The sequence below is a fragment of the Onychomys torridus genome, chromosome 19 (assembly GCF_903995425.1).
Source record: "Onychomys torridus chromosome 19, mOncTor1.1, whole genome shotgun sequence".
NCBI lineage: Eukaryota > Metazoa > Chordata > Mammalia > Rodentia > Cricetidae > Onychomys > Onychomys torridus.
In genome coordinates, this window is record NC_050461.1 from 8719348 (window position 1) to 8738964 (window position 19617).

Here is a 19617-nt window from a genome sequence, read left to right on the forward strand (position 1 = left end):
TTTTTTCCCAAGACAGGGTTTCTCTATGTAGTCCTGGCTGTTTTGGAACTCGATTTGTAGACCAGGCTGGCCTCGAACTCAGAGATCTGCCTGCCTCTGCTTCCCAAGTGCTGGGACTAAAGGTGTCCACCACCACTGCCTGACTGAAGCAACCTGTGTTTTAAAAAGTTTATTCATTTTATGTGTATGAGTGTTTTGTCTGAATGTATGTCTGTGTACCATATGTGTGCCTGGTGCCTGAGGAGGCTGGAAGAGGGCATCAGATCTCTTGGAACCAGAGATGGATGGCTGTGAGCCTCTAGGTAGGTACTGGGAATTGAACCAAGGTCCTCTGAGAGAGCAGTCAGTGCTTTTAACTGCTGAGCATCAACTCGAGCTCACAGCCTACTCTTTTATAAAGGTCTTTCACTACCCAGAACTAAACAACTAACTAATTAACTAACTAACTAACTAACTAACTAACTAACTAACTGTTTTTCTACACTAAAATGAGAAATGGTGATGGAAAAGTCCCCTGGGGTATGGAGAAACAGTTGTTCCTATCAGAACAATGATACTAAAACTATACAGTCGGATGTGTAAATCAGATGGTACAGTTGTTGGGGTCAGAGCTTGGCAGCCTTAATAAACTAGAATCAGCTTCCAGTCCTCATCGGCCAAATTTAAGAAACAAGTAAAAGAGGTAAGGCAGCCGTGGCTCCCACCTCTAATCCTAGTGCTGAAGGGGCAAGGCAAGAGGATCACCCGGAATTTGAGGGAGGCCAGCCTGAGCTACAGAGTGAGACCCTGGTTCAAAACACAAAGAGAATGAACAGCTAAAAGCAGGGGCCACAGGCACATTAGGAAGAGAAACAAAGCACTCTCCCTCCGCCAGGTCCATCTTTGAGGGCCTGACCTAAGGCTCAGGTGTAAATCATAGGCAGTCCTGGTCAAGGTGTGGTCCTGCCCGTCACGGACCCACTGTGATCTTGGCTCCAGTGTGTCCTACAAAGTGGGCTGGCAAGCTGTCAGAACGGTATGAAACCTCTTCCTGGAAGACAGTTTCCCTCCTCTTCTGGTTTGGCAGCCTTCAGCCTTTTCCTTCTTCCAGCATGAGGTTCTTGGGAACATTCCAGCTCTGTAGGGACCATTGTTTCAATAGTCTAAGAGGCAAAGAGAGGGCACAGCGTCTCTCTTTAGACTAGCTTCACTCCTGGAAGGTGGGTACCTACTTTACAAATTAGCTGAGAAGACTCTCAGAATTACTCTGTACCACACCTTCCTTTTCCTTTTCTTTAGAATTCCTCTTCTGGTGACCATTGCCTGACTTCCTGGAATTCCTCTTGGTATTCTCTTTTCTGGTCACACAATTGAAACTTTGTTTTCTCCTTCCTATCATTTTTCTTCTTCTCCTCCTCCTCCTCCTCCTCCTCCTCCTCCTTCTCCTTTTTTTTGTAGACAGGGTTTTTCTGTATAACATCCCTGGCTGTCCTGGAACTCATTTTGTAGACCGGGCTGGCCTTGAACTCAGAGATCTGCCTGTCTCTGCCTCCTGAGGTGTGCACCATCACCACCTGGCTACTCTAGACTTTGTTTTCTATAATCCCCAGTTAAAAGTTCAGGTGTTTCAGATGTGATCCATGGTTGAAGAGTTTAGAACATCTTAAATTTATTTTTAAAGGTCTCATGTAGGCCAGGCTGGCCTATGTAACTATGTAGTTGGACTTCTAATTCTGCTGTATCCACCTCCCAAGTGCCAGGATTACAGGCACATGTATTCCTGGTGTCTGTATGGAATCTTGTGCTGGAGATGGAATGTTGGGCTTTGCACACACTAGGCAAACACTCTACCGACTGAGCTACATCCAATGCCCCCTGGGAAGGCTTTTAAGTCTTTATCTTTTGTTAAAGGTTAATCTTATATGGGCTGGAAAGATGGCTCAACAGTTAAAAGAATGTGTAATGTTTGCAGCCAGCTGACAAGAGTTAGGTTCCTAGCACCCATGTCTGGTGGCTCAAAGCCTCCTGTAACTCCAGCCAGCTATAGGAGACCGATGCCCACTTCTGACCTCCACAAAAGTCACTTTCAGTAGAGGACATACACACCTAGGAAAAACACAATCTTTTTCAAAAGTTGAACCTTCTAGAAGTTACATCTTACCATTTGTTTTTTGCTGCAGTTTCCATCTAGCCTAAAGGTAGCCAACCTCAAACGGGAGCGATCAGGTAGATGGTCCCCTTGTTTGTGCGGTCCCATGACTACCACGCCCACCAGTTGTCCATCTGGGGCCTTTTCTTTCTCGTCCCACTTACGAGCTCCTTCAGAGCACGTGAGCGGGTGCTATATTGAAAATTACTTCTGTTACTCAACAGCTCAAACGGAATTTCAGGTACTCTTCAGAGACACATGTTGGACTCTGAAAGAAAATTGAGGCTATATTTTACTGGATTGGACGAAGTCAGGACCACCACTAGGCCACCTACGTATTATGCACGCTTAGATGGTTCAGGAATTGTTACTACAAGATATATTGGTTTCTCCAGGATCCAGTGGGGGAAGGGCGGAGAGTTGGTCCCAGCGGGCCAGCAGTGGGGGCGTGGCCACTCGCGTCTGGTCGGGCTCCGCCCCCTCCAGGCGCGGTGGCTTTCGGGGCTTGTAGTCCCAAGGCCTACCGGTGCCTGTCTGTGCTTGAGGTCACCTCTCTTTAGCGTTCCTTCGGGCTCAGGCGTGGCCTCCCGGAGCGCCACGGCCCTCGGCTGCTCGGTTGCGTGCTTCTGGTTTTTCAATAAAGTTTTCCTCCCTGTACGGAGCTCAAGATGGCGGCCTGCTGGTCGCCCTTGGTTACCCTGCGCTCCGCCGCGCGCAGCCGGCTGACCGGGAGAGGTGTTGGGTGCGGGGCGCGGGCCGTCGCAATTCCTCCTCCGGCCCCGGGCCCTGGGAGCCCCCTTTGCAAAGGTCAGTGACCGTGTCACGAGCGGGCCGCGCAGGCTCTGGGCTCACCCCACTCCCCGATGCTTCCCAGCTGCACCCCTGGCTCCGCAGGTTTTAAGGATCCCCGAGGAGAGTTTGTGTCCCCTGACCTCTTGTACCTCGCCGTCCAGAAGGAGCTCTGAGCACCCCAGGCAGCTGCCCCGAGGTTCACCTCCATCTGAGGGTCAGAGGTCAACCCAGTTCTTTCCCAGGCTGCGGAGAGCTGGATTGCTCAGGTGTGCAAGTGCCTGGCTTGGAGGGATGGGTGTGGAGTTGGTGGCTGGGGACCCAACACCATGCAGGTTCTTATGGCTGATAATGGGCTTACAAGCTATGCCAGGGACCCTGTGCCCCCTCCCCGCCCCCATTCCAGAGGCGGGCTCAAATGAGCCTGGAGCCCCTTCTTAATGTTCCCAGATGCCTAATGTTCCTTAATTCCTGGAGGCGTCAGGGTTTTTTTGTTTTGTTTTGTTGTTTTTTTGTCACAGCCCTTGGATTCATTCGTTCCAATGTTGTGTGTTTGTGAATAGTGAATTATATTTTTTGACTAACCAAGTCCACAAGGGTGCTAATTTATTGTTTGAGACATGGTCTCACTGTGGTGCAGGCTGACTTGGAACTTGAGAACCTGCTGCTTCAGTCTCCCAGAGTGCTAATTTTATCGCTATGTTCACTGAACTGTGGGTTACACTAAAAGACACCAAACCCTGTGCCGTTGCGTCCCCAGCACTTAGCAGCGTTGTTGGTGTCATTTCGGATGAATGACGTTATTCTCATGGTCTCCCCATCCACAATTGTGCTTTTCCTCTTCCCAGCTCCAAGTGCCTCTTTATATACCTTAGTAACTGACATAATTTAACAAAGTGTGTGAGTTAATACTGATTCTCATCTTCTCAAAATAGGTTTCCTTCAGTCATTGAAATTTTAGTAGAACTATTAGCCTTAGATGGTTCAACTGGCAGAGAGCCTGCTGTCAGCTGAATTCAGTCCCCAGGATGTATGTGGAAGGAGAGGACCAACGCCCACCACTTGTCCTCGTCCTGTGTGTGTGTGTGTGTGTGTGTGTGTGTGTCACACACACAGAATTTTTTTGTTTTTGTTGTTGTAGTTTTGTTTTTTAGATAAAGTAAAAATATTCCTTTCCATTTTCTAAACAAGAGAAATATTGAAGTTTAAATCTGATCTGTTGAGTCTGGTTTACAATTTTCTGCCCCTTTCTTGACAGTCCCCGTCACGTGACATCAAGAAATAACCCCGCACCCGCAGGGTATTTAGTATTCACACTTCTATTTTATCTCCATTCTTTTTTTTTTTTTTTTTCTTGTTTGAAGTTTCATTCAGCAAAACATTGGCTTAAACAAAGGAAGGAAGTCAGTAATGGAAAAGGATGTAAGGAAAGGAGGGAGGCTTTGCTGATGTTTGGCTCTACTGTGCTTGGCCTCAAGGCCCGGGAGGGCTAGGCCAGCCCTTCCCCTGAGCTCTCCCTTCCCTTCTCCTTTGTTTTGAGATGGGGTCTCACTTGCATCCTGGGCTGGCTTTGAGTTCACTCTAGTTCAGGTGGGGCTTGAACCCTGAAGCCCTCTTTCTTCAAACTCCTGAGTAGCCGGGATTGCAGGCTACATCACCATGTTATTCCTTAATTACTTTTTAATGCTTATTTATTTCCTCTTTTCTTCCTTCCTTCCTTCCTTCCTTCCTTCCTTCCTTCCTTCCTTCCTTCCTTTTGTTTTGTTTTTTCGAGACAGGGTTTCTCTGAGTAGTTTTGCGCCTTTCCTGGAACTCACTCTGTCGCCCAGGCTGTCCTCGAACTCACAGAATCCATCCGCTTGCCTCTGCCTCCTGAGTGCTGGGATTAAAGGCGATTGCCACCACTGCCTGGCTATTTAAAATCTCTTAATAGTTAGAAGGAAGATTTTTATTAGACAGCAGAGTGCCGGCTGTGCTTGGGTGCTCAGGTGGTAATCATAACGCCGTTGCCTGATCATAGCATCACAGCAGGTTTGAGCCAGCCTGAGCTACGTAGTGAGTTCAAGTCCAGCTCTGTCTCAGTAATAAACACCTAATGACAACAACAAAATCATAGTGGCCAGGGTATAGGTAGACATGTGACAACACTGTTAATTCAGTTTAAGTCTTATACTAAATGTGAGGAGATGTGTGATTGAACTGGGTCCTAGCACTTGGAAGGGAGATAGAGTTATGATACCTAACATTTGATAGCTAATATGTGATGGGCCCTTTCTTTTTTTCATACATACATATATATATATATATATATATATATATATATATATACACACATGTGTGTATACACACACACACATTTACATACATTCATACACACATATATATGTGAACCAGGGCCTTGGCTAGAGCTGGCCTGAAACTCACTTGCTGTGTAATTCTCTAGGCTGGCTTCCGACTTGCAGTCTCCATGTCTTGGCCTCCCAGCTGTGGTTACAGGTGTGAGCCACCAGGCCCAGCTGAGCCTTTTCTGTATTCCCAGCAGACTGCTAGTCATTTCTTTTTCTTACACTCTGAGCTTCGTTTGTTTGTTTTTTCAGCCAAGTGTGGAGAGAACAGCGTATGACCCTTGCTGGTTTTTATGGTTCTGAGCGAGAGCAGCCAGAGATGAAGATGGGATGGGGAGCTGCCGTTGGTTTGAAAGAGCTGTTGATGCCAAGGGAGCTGTCGGAGCGTAGGAAGATACTGTGGAGCTTCCTTTGGAAGAGCTGTGGGCAGATCTGTTTCAGCACGAGTGCTTCTGGGGCTGCTTGGAAACATCAGGATGCCGGCTGGCATGGGGACTGAGATAGGGAGGGAACTTGGAAGTCCAAATCATTGAGAAGGCGGTTTGGCTAGGCCTAAATTGTTGCTATGGTGAAGGACAGGGTGGCCAGGAGGGCGGTCAGAGATGGCCCACTGATAGACGTGACAAGTCCTGCAAGAGATGAAGGAAATCTGTTATCAATGTGGAGTTCCCAGTTTAGGTTACTAAGTCAAAAACAGAAAAAGAGCCCAAAGGAGCAGCTCCATTTTTTTTGGCTTTAACATTTCTTTACAAAACCACTTGGGGCCCCTGGAAGGGCAGCAAGCAAACCATCTCCCCACCCCCAAGGTTTGCTTTTGACTCATTAAACTCGGGGTGTTTGTGATGGTGCTAGGCAGCTGAGCCCAGTTAGCTGTGGGATGCGAGAAGGAGGAGGAAATCAGAGGCAGTGGAAAGCAGATGAGGGACTGACTGGGCAGCAGTGTGGGGCATAAAGTGCAAAACGTGAGTCCCAAGGAAGACGTGCATGCTATGGAAAGAAGAAGCCTCCAAGAAGAGCAGAGTAGACATGGAGAACTGGGGTGCACGTCAAAAGGAGGGCATCTTCAGGTTTTCCAAAATACAAAAGCTTCTGTCTAAAATTCTGCTGTATTTAAGCGAGCCGAGGGAAAGTGTGTTTCGTAGAGGCGAGGGACTACGAGGATCAGATCTCATGACTTCTTTGTTACAGCACCTTGTGGAAGCAAGTACTATGTTTTTAGGCATTGCTGTTAGGTGGTAACTCCTTTTGTACCTCCAGCTCACAATCTCATCTTCAGTACTTGAAGGGAAGAGATCTTTCTAATGAGAGCGGAAGTAGCCCCTGCTTCACCGTGTGGCTTGGTAGAGTTATTAGTAGTGCAAAATGGTCTTAGGACTTATTTCATGTGTGTGTGTGTGTGTGTGCACACGTGCGCGTGCATGCACAAGTGGAGGCCAACGGTCAGCTTTGGGTATTGTGTCTCAGGATCCATCTACCTGCTTTTTTGAGGAGTGTCGTGAGACCTAGGTCTCCTGAGTAGATGTAGGTTGGCTGGCCAGTGACCTGTAGGGATCTACTTGTCACCTTCTCAGCACTGGATTGTAATCATGGACCAACTACTCCCACGCCAGACTTTTTCTGTGGGAGCTGGAACTGAGGGCAGGTCCTCACGCTTGTACATCAGCCCTGTGGATGACTTTCGTAGTTCTCAACTTGGTGACTGTTTGGATGTGAAACAATTCAAATCCATTAGCTTTTATTATTAGAGATAAGTCATACCCACTCTTTTATTTTTTGTTTTTGTTTTTTGAGACAGGGTTTCCCTGTGTAGCTTTACGCCTTTCCTGGAACTTGCTTTGTAGACCAGGCTGGTTGAACTCACAGAGATCCACCTGCCTCTGCCTCCTGAGTGCTGGGATCAAAGGTGTACTCCACTATGCCCAGCTTAATTTTTTTTCTTATAACCCACCAAGTGTTGCCAATATGACACAGTGTGGGGCAGTCACTGGAGACCGGGCAACCTACCGGTGGCTACTCTACCAAAGAAAATGGTCCTCCCCTAGCAGCCCCCGACCGCTAAGAACTCCTGAGCTGGGGAGAGCCCTTGGGCCCCTCCCTCCGTCATGCTTGGATGCTGGCTGGCTTGAGTTCCTGTGGGTGACAGCCGTGCCGTATTCAGAGGACAGTATTTCTCAGTAAGTGTTTCCCAGCACTCACCCCCGTCCTCTGGCTCTTTTTCTGTTCCTCTTCTGTGATGTTGCCTGAACCCTGGTGGAGCTTGTGGATTTGGGAGTGGGTAGGAGTTGATAATAGACATCCCATATAGGGCTGAGCATGTAACGACCTTATTCTCAGCACTTTGACCAGTTAGTTGTGATCTGTACTCACTACTACCAGTTGTGATCTGTAATTGCCACTACCCACTGCATAAAGCTTTTCCACCCACGGCTGAGAGGATAGGTGTTTATGGGTATAAGTGAACAGATTTAGAAGGCAGTTGGACAACATGGCCACCTAGCAAAACAACAATAGCAGGTTCTAACCCTGCCCTGCTCTAGGCACCCTTCCCCTACATCTTCTGACTAGGGGTACAGTACCAGGCATGCATTCCCTCCTGTGCAGAAGCCTCAAATCCAGCCAGAAAGAAGTTGGTTACTCCATAACAGTCATACCACCACTACCCCAGTCACATCCTGTCTGGCAGGTCCACAGGGCAGGATTCAGGATCCAGCTGTGGGTCTGATTATTGATGTCTTTTCTTCCTCAGTGGCTGGTATAGCCTCCAGCACTAATGAGAGCTAGCTGGCAGGGAGGAAGTTTCCTGGTCAGGTGCAGTACAATTCTTTTTTTGTCCTTTAAAAACTCATTTTCAGTTGTACACATCTGTGGTATAGAGTGCAATAATTGGATCCATAGATACAGTGTGTAAATGATGTCAACACAATTACCAATCCTGTCTCCTTCAACATTTATCACTTATTTCTGCTGGGAACCCTCCAGCTCCCCTCTCTTATGTCTTAGTAAGATACATAGTACATTGTAAACTGTAGTCATCCCTCTGTAGTTTGAGACCTATTAGCTGGCCTTCCTCCGTTCCCCTTCATCTCTAGCCTGTCAAGTGCCAACCATTCAACTCTGTCCTCTGGAAATCAATTTTAGCTTCCATGTGTGAACATGCAGTAAGCAGTATTTGTCTGTGCCTGGCTTGTTTCACTTAGTGTGATGTCATCCAGCGCCATCCGTGAACATGTGATTCTTATGGTAGTTCTCTCACAGGGTTACAATACACGTTATATTTTAAATGTAACTCCAGCAGACTCCATTTTAAAAATCCTCATTTCTATGTGGATGAATCTATGCGGTTTAAAATAAACTGGGCGGTGGTGGTACACGCCTTTAATCCGGGCACTTGGGAGGCAGAGGCAGGCAGATCTCTGTGAGTTCAAGGCCAGCCTGGTCTACAAAGTGAGTTCCAGGACAGCCAGGACTGTTACACAGAGAAACCCTGTCTTGAAACCCCCACCCCCCAAGAAAACAAAAACCAAAAAAAAAAAAAAAAAAACCCAAAATAAAAAAACAAAACAAAAAACTCAGGGCTGGGAATGTAGCTCAGTAGGTAAAGTACTTATCTGCCATGCATATAGTGCCCTGAGTTTGATAGCTCATAAACCCAATATGGTGGCACACACTCTAAGCCCAGCATGTTGAAGGTGGAGGGGGTAAGATCCGAAGCTCAAGGTTATCCTCAGCTACACAGTGAGTTTGAGGCCAGTCTGGGTTGCATGAGTCCCTGCCTCAATCTAACAACACAGCAAAGAGATCAGTCATTGTCTTTATCATTTGAAATAAAGGGATCTCTTAGGCCTCGTTATGAAATGGTGTGTGAGCAGGGTGAATACTAAGGAGTTACTACTCAATATGCTGGGCTGTGCCCATGATTTCTTCAGGATGGTTTTATTCAGATTTTTAGGCAGAGTTTTACTGATTTGTTATCATGAAATTTAAAGTACTGTTTTTTTTTTTTTTTTTCCCCTCTTTTGTAACGTTATACACATTGGTACATTTAACATTAACTACCTTCTAAAGGAAAAGAATGATAACCAGGAAGCATTTAGTTTTAATTTTCATAATTTTTCTATTTAAATCAAAAGCACCCTTTTCAAGCCCCCAAATCAGCCTTTTATAAATAAAGTAAATCATCATGTGATGCATTCCTTGATGATGGCTTATGTTGTTTTTCTAAAGAAAGAGTTTAATTAAGAGTTGATTTTCTTTATTCTGCACCTTGTTTACTCCTCAGCAAATCAAACGTAGGTCTTTAATGTCACCGAGAAGGCTTGACTTTTTGAGTCCTTTGTGACCATTTCAGTTTCTCAAAAAAGAAACCAAAGATTTCTCTTTGGGGGTGTGATTAGGACGGAACAGAAGATAGAGGAGCTGCCTGTGACCCGGGGTTTGCTCCTGCCGCCGCAGAGGGCATCGCTGGTCAGTGGCTATTGTTGACAGTTTGCTGGAATCACACAAATGTACAAATAACTCAGGAATAATTTGTACACAGTATTTGAATGATGTTTAATAAATATGCATTAAAAATCTAATTACAGTAATGAAGTTTACAGCTGAAATTTTAATCCAGCCCTTTAGAAATATTAAATGTGCTTTTCCTGATTGTGCATTTTTCTCACAGCAGTTGGGTAAACATTTTAAACTAGAAATCGAAATGCCTTATAGAGTTTTGATTTCATTTAACTAAGCATGAGTTTTTTTTCCCCTTCATGAAGAACTGAAGTTTCTTCATTCCGTAACTGGTATTTTGAAGAATTTTCCATTAGTTCTGACTTAGGACCAGTGGACATATGTGATCCAGGTGCCCACTAACACGTGACCTGGAGAGCTTTGATTGCCCTCTTGATTCCACGCTGGGTCTATCCTCCTCTTTGGAGTGGGGTTGATCAGTCTGTGTCTTCCTGTTGATCATTGGCAAGGCTCAAATAGCAGTTCTGAGACAGTCCTTTGAAAGCAATCTGAAATGTGCGGCTGTGTCAGCCATAGCTGAGTCTCTGATACGAAGTCCGGGGACAGTGACTTTCAGTCAGCGAGTTCTCCAGTTCATCTTGTACAGAGTGAGGTCCAGGGACAGTGGCTTTCAGTCAGTGAGTCCTCCAGCTCATCTTGTACAGAGTGAGGTCCAGGGACAGTGGCTTTCAGTCAGTGAGTCCTCCAGCTCATCTTGTACAGAGTGATGAGGTCCGGGGACAGTGGCTTTCAGTCAGTGAGTCCTCCAGCTCATCTTGTACAGAAAGCAGCACTCCTCCATGGTCTCTGCTTCTGTTCCTGCCTCCAGGTTCCTGTTTGAGTTCCTGCCCCGACTTCCCTTGATGGTGGACCCTGACTGGGTCCTATAAGCCAAATGAACCCTTTCTTCCTGAAGTTATTTGGTCAGTGTTTTATCACAGCAATAGAAAGCAAGATAAAATCGGAATGTAATTCTGGATTACTTCACTGGACATTGCATTTGTGAAGTAATCCAGAATTAAAGTTTTCTTCATGTGTAGTGAGCTATCATTCTCTCTATAAATAAATGACTGTGACTTGCTACACCACAGTTTTTGTTTGTTTGGTAGTAAGTAGTCTGGTTTTGTTTTTGTTTTTGTTTTGATAGGAACACACTCTATATAGTCCTGGCTATCCTGGAGCTTGTTATGTAAACAAGGATGTAAACAAGGCTGGCCTAGAATTTACATTTGTCTTCCGGACTCAGCTTCCTGAGTGCTGGAGGCTCCAGGCATGTACCACCACATTCATTCATCCATCCATCCATCCATCCATCCATCCATCCATCTATCTATCTATCTATCTATCTATTTATTTATTGAGACAGAGTCTCCTGTGTTACTTAGGCAGATCTCAAACTCTTGGACTTAAACAGTTCTCTTGCCTTAGCCTCATTAGTAGCTAGGACACAGGCACTCACCTAGGTGTGCCTAGCAAATGACTTTCCCCCTTTCACTATACAGGGGATCAAACTCACGGCCTTCGGTATGTTAGGCAAACATTCTATCATTAGTCTAAACCTCTAATTCCTAATGTCAATTGAAATTGTTTTTAGATTCATTTTAGTTTATGTGTATGAGTGTTTTGCTTATATGTATGTATGTACACCACATGCATGCCTGCTACCCTTGGAGGCCCCAAGAATGTTTTGGATCGTTTGGAACTTGAGTTACATGTGGTTTTGAGGTGTGGTTGGTAGGAACCAAGCCCAGGTCCTCTGCAAGAGCAAGTGCTTCTAACTATTGAACCATTTCTCCAGGTCCTCAACACCACAGTCTGTAAATCCATTTTATATTTTTGGATCTGGGGTACTTCCCAATTCTTAGCTAATACTAGTTATGATACTGCTATGAATATGTCTGTGTATTATATTTTGGTGTAGATATATACTTTTTGTTGAATCTATAACTAGGAATATAATTATTGCTTCATATAATATGCATATATTTAGCTAGATTGGATAACTTCAGTTTTCCAAAATGGTTATATCAACTTATTTAATTATGTTTTTTTGAGACAGGTTCTCACTCTGTAGCCCTGGCAGAACTCACTATATAGGCTAGGCTAGCCTTGAACTCACAGAGATCTGCCTGTCTCTGTCTCTCAAGTGCTGGGACTGAAGGAGTAAACCACCACATTTGGCTGTTTTTCTTTTCTTTTCTTTTTTTTTAGTCACTTGTAGCCCAGGTTGGATTCATAATAGATTTGTAGTTGAGGCTGACCTTGAACTCCTGACCTACTGCTTCTGAGGTCAGAAGAGCCCAACTTTCAATCTTCCTGCCTCAGTGGGCTAGCACTTCATCCTTCTCAAACCATGTTTTCACTGGCATTATGTGAGATTTTTAGCTCACACATATATCCTATTAATATTTTTAAAACCATTTTAGCCAGCTGGGCGGTGGTGGCACACACCTTTAATCCCAGCACTCGGGAGGCAGAGCCAGATGGATCTCTGTGAGTTCAGGGCCAGCCTGGTCTACAGAGCGAGTTCCAGGACAGGCACCAACACTACACAGAGAAACCCTGTCTTGGAAAAAAACAAGTGTTTTAGCCACTGTAGTAAATATGTTCCAATATTTATTATATGTTTTGTTTTGCCTTTTCCCTGATGACTAATGTTGATGAAAACACAGCTCTCACTTCAAAGTGAATGAGAAATAGTTTATTCTGGAGCCCAATAGGAGTAATGATGGCCCAGGACATGGGTTCAAACTGCCTCAAATATTGTGTTCCAATGTGGTAATGGTTCCATTATGTTTCTATAGTTACAGAAGAAAGTACTAAGTCAAGATGCTCTTCAAATACATTGGCATTTGAAAATACTAGGGCACATCAGACCCTTGATTTTATTTTGGATTCGCCTGTCCCTTTTCAGAAACCAGCTGTTTTCTCAACATCTGACATCTTATAATCAGGTAGTGTCTGGTTTCTTTCGCTTACTGTGATAAAACCCTGTGATGAAGGCAACTTACAAAAGGAAGCATTTGATTTTAGGCAGACAGCATGGCTCTGGAGCAGCAGCCGAGAATGTCCATCTTGGGCCACAAGCATGAGTCAGAGAGACAGAGACAGAGACACAGAGGGACACTGACACAGACAGAGAGACACACAGACACAGAGGGAGACAGAGAGACAGAGACAGAGAGACTGATACAGAGAGACAGAGATAGAGAGACACACACACAGACAGAGACAGAGAGAGAGACAGAGACACAGAGATAGAGAGACACACAGACACAGAGGGAGACTGACACAGACAGAGAGACACACAGATACACACACAGAGACAGAGAAACAGACACAGAGACAGAGACACACAGAGAGATCAAGACACAGTCAGAGACACAGACAAAGTCCTACTGGGAATGCTGTGGGCTTTTGAAACCTCAAAGTCATCCCCCACCCCACCCCCGTGACACACCTCCTAATTGTCCCCAAATGTTTCCTCCAGCTGGCACCAAGCATTCAGATATTTGAGCCTGTGGGGCTGTCCTCATTCAAAGCACCGGTAGCGTGGTTACAGCAAAGAGGATCTGAGGCCATTCATAGCTTTGGGGGGTGGTGAAAGCTAGTGGTCTGGTAAATACATTCCAGAAGGTTTTGGGCTAGTAGTCACAAGGAAGGCAGATCAGACACTGAGGTGGGCAGTGGGTCAGGTGTTAAGGAAACTAAAGATAACCCAATAATCCGGCACTGGATCGGCAACATTCCAATGCTCTACAGCTACTAGTCAGTCAGACAGTACTGTAGAATCCTAAGGAGAGGTCTGGCCTTTCCTGAGAATTTCGGTTCATACGATTGATGTTGAGCACCTCCACATATGCCTACCGGACAATTACATAGTCTCTTCATGATTCATGACATCACTTTTTAAGGCTTTTGCCCATTTTTTTTTTTTCTGTTGCTTTGTCTAGCCCCTAGCCCCCTTCTTTCTCTCCACTTCTTGTAGGGTCTTGTCATGTAGCCCTGGCTGTTTTGGAATCTGAGAACCTCTGATCTTAACCTGTGGGGTACTGGGTTTGCAGGTGCGTGACAACACCCAGACTAGTCTTGGTCCATTTGTTAATATTTGTTGTAGTTAGGAAACCCGAAAGGTCAGAGCTCTTCCTTCACGCCCTGCTGAAGATAGAACACTCCTCGGTCAGAAGCACAGATGTCTGTTTTCTTGGCCCGGAGCTTCCTGTGTGCTCCAGTACTGGTCCTTCCGGTGCCAAGGGATGGGGCACAGTCAGCAGCCTTGTGCCACAGACGAGACCCTCAAGGCTTAGGAGACCCCGTCTTTCTTAGGAGTCTACAAACAACCTTCCCAACCTTTGACCTAGAGAGAGAGCATGTGAGACTAGAACCCTGCTTTCCATTTGGGCAGATAATCCTTTTGTCTTTGGTCTCTGTTCAACCCTGGTGCGATGGGAAGGTGCTTGTGACACTCCATAAGCACAGACAGACTGACTGAGCCCTACAAAGTCTATAGACTTCTCCAAGATAAAAACTCCTATGACGCATATATACGTGCCTTGTTTGTTTTGAATTAAGAATATTTACGTTAAATCTGGATGTAGGGCGTGGATTTATAATCCCAGCCCTTGGGAGATAGATGGTGGTAGGAGAATGAGCAACCAGACTGTCCTTAGCTATGTAGTGAGTTTGAGGTCAACCTGGGCCGAATACTACCCCACCCCAGAACAAACAAGTCACCACAAACAACTTATCTGGCGAGTGTGTTGGTGTCCAGTAGGATATACTCTAAATTAAAGCCTGTGTTTTTCAGTATTAGATGCTGCTTGTTGAATGACCAATTGCCTCCAAGGCTGACTTCACTCACTCAACAGATACTGGGTACTTATCATATCTGTTCCGCCTCTACTAGGCACTGTGGGTACTCGGTAAACAGTAAGATATGGTACCTCCTTCTTGTGCATTTCAAATGAATAACAAATGTGTAGTTACAAACTGATAAAATAAAAAAAAAAACATAGTAAGATTTCTCTATTCTGAGCTGGGTCAGTTTGGTGGGTGAAGTTGCTTGACCCAAGCCCAGTGACCCAGTGACCTGAGTTATCCCTGGGACTCATATGGTAGAGGCAAGAACTGACTGTAACAAGTTTTCCTCTGACCTTCCCATGAATGCTCTGGTGTGCGAGTGTGTGTGTGTGTGTGTATGTGTGTGTGAATGTGAGAGAGAGAGAGAGAGAGGTGGAGGTCAGAGGGTTGAGATAGTTTTCAAGTATCTTAAGCTGGCTTTGAACTCATGATCTTCTAGCTGCCTCTACCTCTCAAGTGCAGGGATCTGGAGCTTTTATATTTATTTGGAGTGTTTCATATTTATTACCACATGTGGTAGTCATGATCTCTTTATCACTTTCCTCCTGTGTGTATGGTGAGGGTCCATGTTTGTGTAGCATGTGCAGACGTCTGTTCCGGGGAGAGGGGAGGCCAGGTGCCTTCGGTCCTCTCTACAGAGGAGACAGTCTGGAGACAGGGTCCTTCGCTGATCCTGGAGCTCATCCTGGCTAGGCTGTGGCCAGTGAGCTCTCAGGATCTGCTGGCTCCCCAGCACTGGGGTTACAGTCTGTACTCCCCCCCATGGGTTTAATTTGGCTGCTGGGGATCTGACTCAGGAGCATCTCCATAGCCCTCCTTCAGTAGTTTCTAAGAGTTTTACGTTAGGATTTTGGTGGAAGTATTTATTCTGTAAAATAATTGGGAATAAAATTATAATGTTTTATCTTCCCTTCCTATAATGTGCTTCTTTTTTCATATTTTGCTTATGCCTTTGTGAAAGATTTTGATGTTTTTCATATAGACCTTGCATATTGGTTGATATTATTTAGACTTGCTTTTGGAGACAGGATCTCACTCTGCAGTCCCTGGCACCCCCTTCCACTTGATTCCAGAGCCATACTGAACTCTGTGTCCACACGCTTGCCTTCCAGCCCTCTGTCTCGCCAGTGTGCCACCTCCCTTCCTTCCCCTGGTTGACTTCCTTTTGTCCTTTGATCTCAGTGGAAGCATCATTTCCTCTCACCCATTTCCTTAACTTCCGGGCCTAGGCTGCTATCTTTGGCTCTGGGATCTCACAGCCCCTGTCCTTCCCCTTGCTACAGACCAGGCTTTTGTTAGCGTCTCTGTCCACGTTGGTGCTTTTCAGAGGGTACTGCCAGTCTCTTGGTAGCTGTGACAGCACCTATCTAGCTCAGCCTGGAGCCTGGATTGTATTTGCAGCACTGAACACAGAGCTTTGTACTGTAGACACTTTGTTTCTCCAGTCGTTCACTACTTAAGTAAATTCTTCTGTTTAATGGTGTTTGGTTTTGTTTTTTTGTCGATTCTTTTACAGGTAACTGAGGAGTATTTTGAGTCAGGGTCTGGCTGGGCGGCCAGTCTGCCCTCAGATTTGCAGGCTTCTGCCTCTACCACCAAAGTGCTGAGATTGCATGAGGTGTCACATGTCCAGCTGAGTCTTTTGTTTTTGAGACATTCTTGCTGTGTAGCCCAGATTGGTCTCAAGATTGTGGCAGTCCCCCTGCCTCAGCTTCCCGAGTGTTGGGATTATAGACGTGTTTCACACTTGCTCCCAGCTACCTTTTTGTTTGTTTGTTTGTTTTTTTGAGACAGGGTTTCTCTGTGTAGTTTTCCTGGAACTCGCTCTGTAGCCCAGGCTGGCCTTGAACTCACAGAGATCTGCCTGCCTCTGCCTGTGCCACCACTGCCCAGTTTACTTTTTAAACTTAAACACACCATAGTTAAGTTCTGTGCCGGTGGGTTCATCCATTTACGGTAACCACTGACATTTTGAGTTGCCATTATGGAACACAAGGGCTCAGTAGAGTCACGTGAGCAGTTTCTCTCTGACCCTGGGCTTTTAGTTGACAAAGCTGCTCTGGTGGGGTGGAAGAGGTTTGGTCAGCAGTGGTGATGACCTATGACCCTGCCTGGTTGCAGGAGCCAGAGAAAGCCAGGTGCTGATTGACCGAGATGCTCAAGGAGGGGCTGAGAGGTTTGTGCCTGGCCGTGAGTGACAGGCAGGAGCGTGGTCTGCAGCGTGCTGGTGGCTTCAAAGAGGTGAAACCCGGGGCTCCCCACGCTTAGCTAGCTCCACATCCTGGCTGGGTTCCTGCTTTCCTGGCCTTTCTGTTATTTCAGTTTTCTTGTGTGAGGGAAAGCCGGCTCCTCAGTTCTGTTGCTGTTGTTATTTGTTTGCAAAAGTCAGATACTAAGAAAACGCTGTCTCGTGGTTTAAGTTGGTGATTATTAATGCAGCTTTCTTTCACCTTTCAGAATTGCTTCACTCTGGTTCTAAAAGACAATATTTAAAATTTTTATTCTGCTGTTGGGGATGACACCCAGGACCTTGTGCAAGGACACTTTGTACCACTGACCAGCAGCTCCAGCCTTGAATTTTTTTTTTTTTTTCCAGAGCTGAGGACCAAACCTAGGGCCTTGCGCTCTACCACTGAGCTAAATCCCCAACCCCTTGAATTTTAATATGACTCCAAATGTTGATTCTTCAAAAGTTTTTTTCTTTCTTTCTTTTTTTCTGAGACTGAGTCACTTGCGGTTTAGACTGCCCTGTTCTTCTTGCCTCTATTTCCCCGAGTCCTGGAATTACCATGGTGCCTGGCATGGAATCCACTCCGTGGAAAGGGAACCTCATGCTGTTCAAATGTGCACAAAGCACGTGCTTTTATGTTGTATGCACACACCTGTTGGTTTCCTGTTTCTTCAGGGTATTTGGAAGGGAAAGGGTCTCACTGTGTAGCCCAACTGGCCTCGAACTTGTGCCTCAGACTTTGGGTAGCCTTAACTTTTGAAGCTGGGATTACAGACACCTGTCAGACTGCTCTGCGATTGACTGATTTATTGACTGATTGATTCCTTCCCTCCCCCCCAGTTTCTCTCACTGTTTTGAGACAGGATTTCACTCTGTGGTTCAGGCTGGACTTGAACTCTCAGCAATTTCATCAGGACTGAAGTCCCAGGAAATGTCTCAGTGGGTAAAAGTGTTAGACCACACGGTTTGATTTCTAGAAGTCTTATAAAAATCCAGATGTCATGGCATGCGCCTGAAATGCCAGCATTCATATCTTGAAATGGGAGGTGGAGAGTGAGAACCGACTGGAAGTTGTTGTCTGACCTTACATGTGTGATGGGGTACATTCATGCTCACACTCAACACATCACACATGCTCACACTTAACACATCTCTCTCTCTCTCACACACACACACACACACACACACACACACACACACACACACTGGAATTATAGGCATGAGCTGTTATTGATACCTGACTTGAAAATAGACTAATCACAAATTCTGTTGACTACTTCTGGATATGTGTCTGTCCTAGAGATAAAAAAAAAGTTTTCTTTGCCTTGGAAATATTTTGTATTTGTTACAGCTACTCATGGTAGCTTGCTTTCGTGTTTAGTCATGTATTTTGTTTTGTTTGCTTTCCCCTTGTTTTCCCTCCTTCCTTCCTTCCTTCCTTCCTTCCTTCCTTCCTTCCTTCCTTCCTTCCCTCCCTCCCTCCCTCCCTCCTTCCTTCCTTCCTTCCTTCCTTCCCTTCCTCCCTCCCTCCCTCCTTCCTTCCTTCCTTCCTTCCTTCCCTTCCTCCCTCCCTCCCTCCCTCCCTCCCTCCCTCCCTCCCTCCCTCCTTCCCTCCTTCCTTCCGTCCTTCTTTCCTTCTTCCCTTCTTTCTTTCTTTCTTTTTTTTTTCTGTGATGGGGTCTCACTATATAGCCCTGGTTAGTGGCCTAGAGCTCGCTGTGTAGACCAGGCTGGCCTTGAACTCACAGAAACCCACCTGCCTCTGTCCCCTGGATGAACTCTGTATCTTTCTGTGGCCACCTGGATTCCCCCTGTGCACCGTGCCCAGCTCTCAGGCGTTTGGGGGCTGAGAAATTGTGACAGATTTTTTTTTCTTTTTGATCTATATATGTAATAATAGGGATAGAACCCAGGGCTAGCTAGGCCATTTTGATTTTGTTTTGTGATAAGTTCGTTCTATCTCCCCGGCTATCTTCAAAATTGTGATTCTGAATTGTTGGGAATGTACCACGACACTTGGCACAGAATGTTTTCCAGCTGAGTCTCACTTTAGCCAAATTGTTTGCAGAGTTTTTACATATTTGAATACATTGTTGTTAATTTTGAGTATGGAGTAACTAGAAACGTTAGTTACATTGATAAGGCTGGGGTGTGTGGGTCCTCAGTGGTACAGCAGTTGCCCAGCATTGGTAGGGCCTGGGGTTGGATCCTTATCACTGCCAAAAATATTAACTTATTATTAAGTTCTTGTGGGCTTTTTCCTCTTTATCTCCCCCTCACCTTACACTCCATGGAGACTTTTTATGTATTTTTTATATCTCTAAAAAAAGAATCTCAGGATTTTCTCTCCTGTGTTGGGGTAGTTTGAACAGGGATGGCCCCCAACAGGCCATATTTGGATGCTTGGTCTTTACGAAGTGGCACTGCTTGACAGGGATTAGGGGGTGTGGCCTTGTTGGAGTAGGTGTGGCCTTGTTGGAGTAGGTGTGGCCTTGTTGGAGTAGGTGTGGCCTTGTTGGGGAACTGTGTCATTGGGGGTGGGCTTTGAGGCTTCAAAAGCCCAAGTTGGGCCCAGTGTCTCTCTCTTGCTGTTGCCTGTGGGTCCAGATAAAGAACTCTCAGCTACTTCTGGTATACCACGTCTGCCTACATGCCGCCATGTTCCCCACTGTGATGACAATGGACTAAACCTCTGAACCTGGAAGCCAGTCCCAATTAAATGTTTTTCTTTACAAGAGTAGCTGTGGTCACGGTGTCTCTTCACAGCAACA

At 45.7% G+C, this 19617-nt stretch overlaps 1 protein-coding gene across 4 annotated transcripts in view; it reads left to right on the forward strand.

The window, feature by feature from the left end:
* The first annotated feature begins 2651 nt into the window (after positions 1 to 2651).
* Positions 2652 to 19617, forward strand: part of Afg1l (AFG1 like ATPase) — a 166300-nt gene continuing 149334 nt past the window's right edge. For 3 of the 4 annotated variants that reach the window (XM_036169287.1, XM_036169289.1, XM_036169288.1), the window contains exon 1: positions 2652 to 2935. In XM_036169287.1, the coding sequence (XP_036025180.1) occupies positions 2797 to 2935 (139 nt within the window). In that variant the 5' untranslated portion in view covers positions 2652 to 2796. Of the gene's footprint in view, positions 2936 to 3064; positions 3187 to 19617 lie in introns of those variants that run through there. The other variant, XM_036169290.1, reaches the window with a different exon arrangement.